Consider the following 1,377-nt stretch of genomic DNA (forward strand, 5'->3'; position numbering starts at 1 on the left):
ATGTCACAGCAAGGGGTCCAAGTGGACCAGGAGCAGTTCTGCTGCTCCATCTGTCTAGACCCCCTGAAGCACCCGGTGACCGTCCCCTGCGGCCACAACTACTGCAGCGAGTGCATCGAGGGCTACTGGAGCCAGGACGAGCAGCGCGACCGCTTCAGCTGCCCGCAGTGCCGGCAGACGTTCAACCCGCGGCCCGTCCTGAGGCAGAACAACATGCTGGCCGACATGATGGACATCCTGAAGAGGACGTCGCTGCAGGCGGCGACGCCTCCCGACCACTGCTACGCCGGGCCCGGGGACGTGGCCTGCGACTCGTGCGCCGGGAGGAAGCTGAGAGCCGTGAAGACCTGCCTCCAGTGTCAGGTCTCGTTCTGTGACACCCATGCCTCCGACAGGTTCCGCGAGAGCGGCTGCGCGGACGAGCACGGAGGAGGTTACGACGTGATCTCGATCGCGGCGGAAGGGACGGGAGAGAGGCAAAGGGAGCTTCGTATCGCTCAGCAGAACGTCCAGCAGCAGAGGACCCAGGAGAGGGAGACGGGCCCGGAACCCAGGACCAGAGCCGACTTCTTGAAATATTCGCGTCTAATAACGCTGGATCCAAACACGGCAAACCGATACCTGTCTCTTTCCAAAGAGAACAGGAAAGTGGCAAAGATGAAGCAACAGCAGTCGTGCCTTCATCACCCAGACAGATTCCTCGGGTTGTTTCAGGTCCTGAGCAAAGAGGCTCTGACGGGACGCTGTTACTGGGAGGTGGAGTGGACCGGAAGCACCGTCAACATCTCAGTCGCGTACAAAACTATCAGCAGAGACTATCCCGACAACGGGTTTGGATTCAACGACAAGTCTTGGTCTTTACAGCACTGGACCGGAGATTTCACGAAGTGCGTTTTCAGACACAAAAGCGTGGGTCCTCAGATCACGAGTCACGTGTCCAGCAGGGTGGGAGTGTACCTGGATCACAGCGCAGGTACCCTGTCCTTCTACAGCGTGTCCGACAACACCATGACCCTGCTCTACAGGGTCCAGGCCACCTTCACCCAGCCGCTCTACGCTGGGTTCATGCTATCTACTGACAAGACCACCATTGAGTTGGTTGCGTAGGCCGGTGATTCTCAGAGTGGAATCCGAGGCAGGGACCCCCCGGGGGTCTTTGAGGGAGTTCCAGCTAAATGATAGATAGTTAGGAACCAAATGGACCCTTATGGGTCTGTTACTCATAAAGTGTACATTTATTTGTACACTCTCAGAGTTAAATTGACATTGATTTTTAAAAATGAAAGTGAAAGTGAAAGTTGGTGAAAATCTTCAAACATATATTCTTTTAAAGTGAACACTTTCAACTCATTTGCTTCTGGGGGGTCCCTGGAACAA

At 55.5% G+C, this 1,377-nt stretch overlaps 1 protein-coding gene across 1 annotated transcript; it reads left to right on the top strand.

Annotated features, from left to right (window-relative positions):
• LOC308285238 (tripartite motif-containing protein 16-like) lies at nucleotides 1-1,107 on the top strand (the record flags this gene model as incomplete). Its single annotated transcript, XM_080725956.1, has 1 exon — nucleotides 1-1,107. The coding sequence occupies one exon, from the start codon at nucleotides 1-3 to the stop codon at nucleotides 1,105-1,107; it is 1,107 nt and encodes a 368-aa protein (XP_080582082.1).
• Between the last annotated feature and the right edge of the window lie 270 nt (nucleotides 1,108-1,377).

Source organism: Nannobrachium achirus (genome assembly GCF_963921795.1).
Source record: "Nannobrachium achirus genome assembly, chromosome: 5".
Taxonomy (NCBI): Eukaryota; Metazoa; Chordata; class Actinopteri; order Myctophiformes; family Myctophidae; genus Nannobrachium; species Nannobrachium achirus.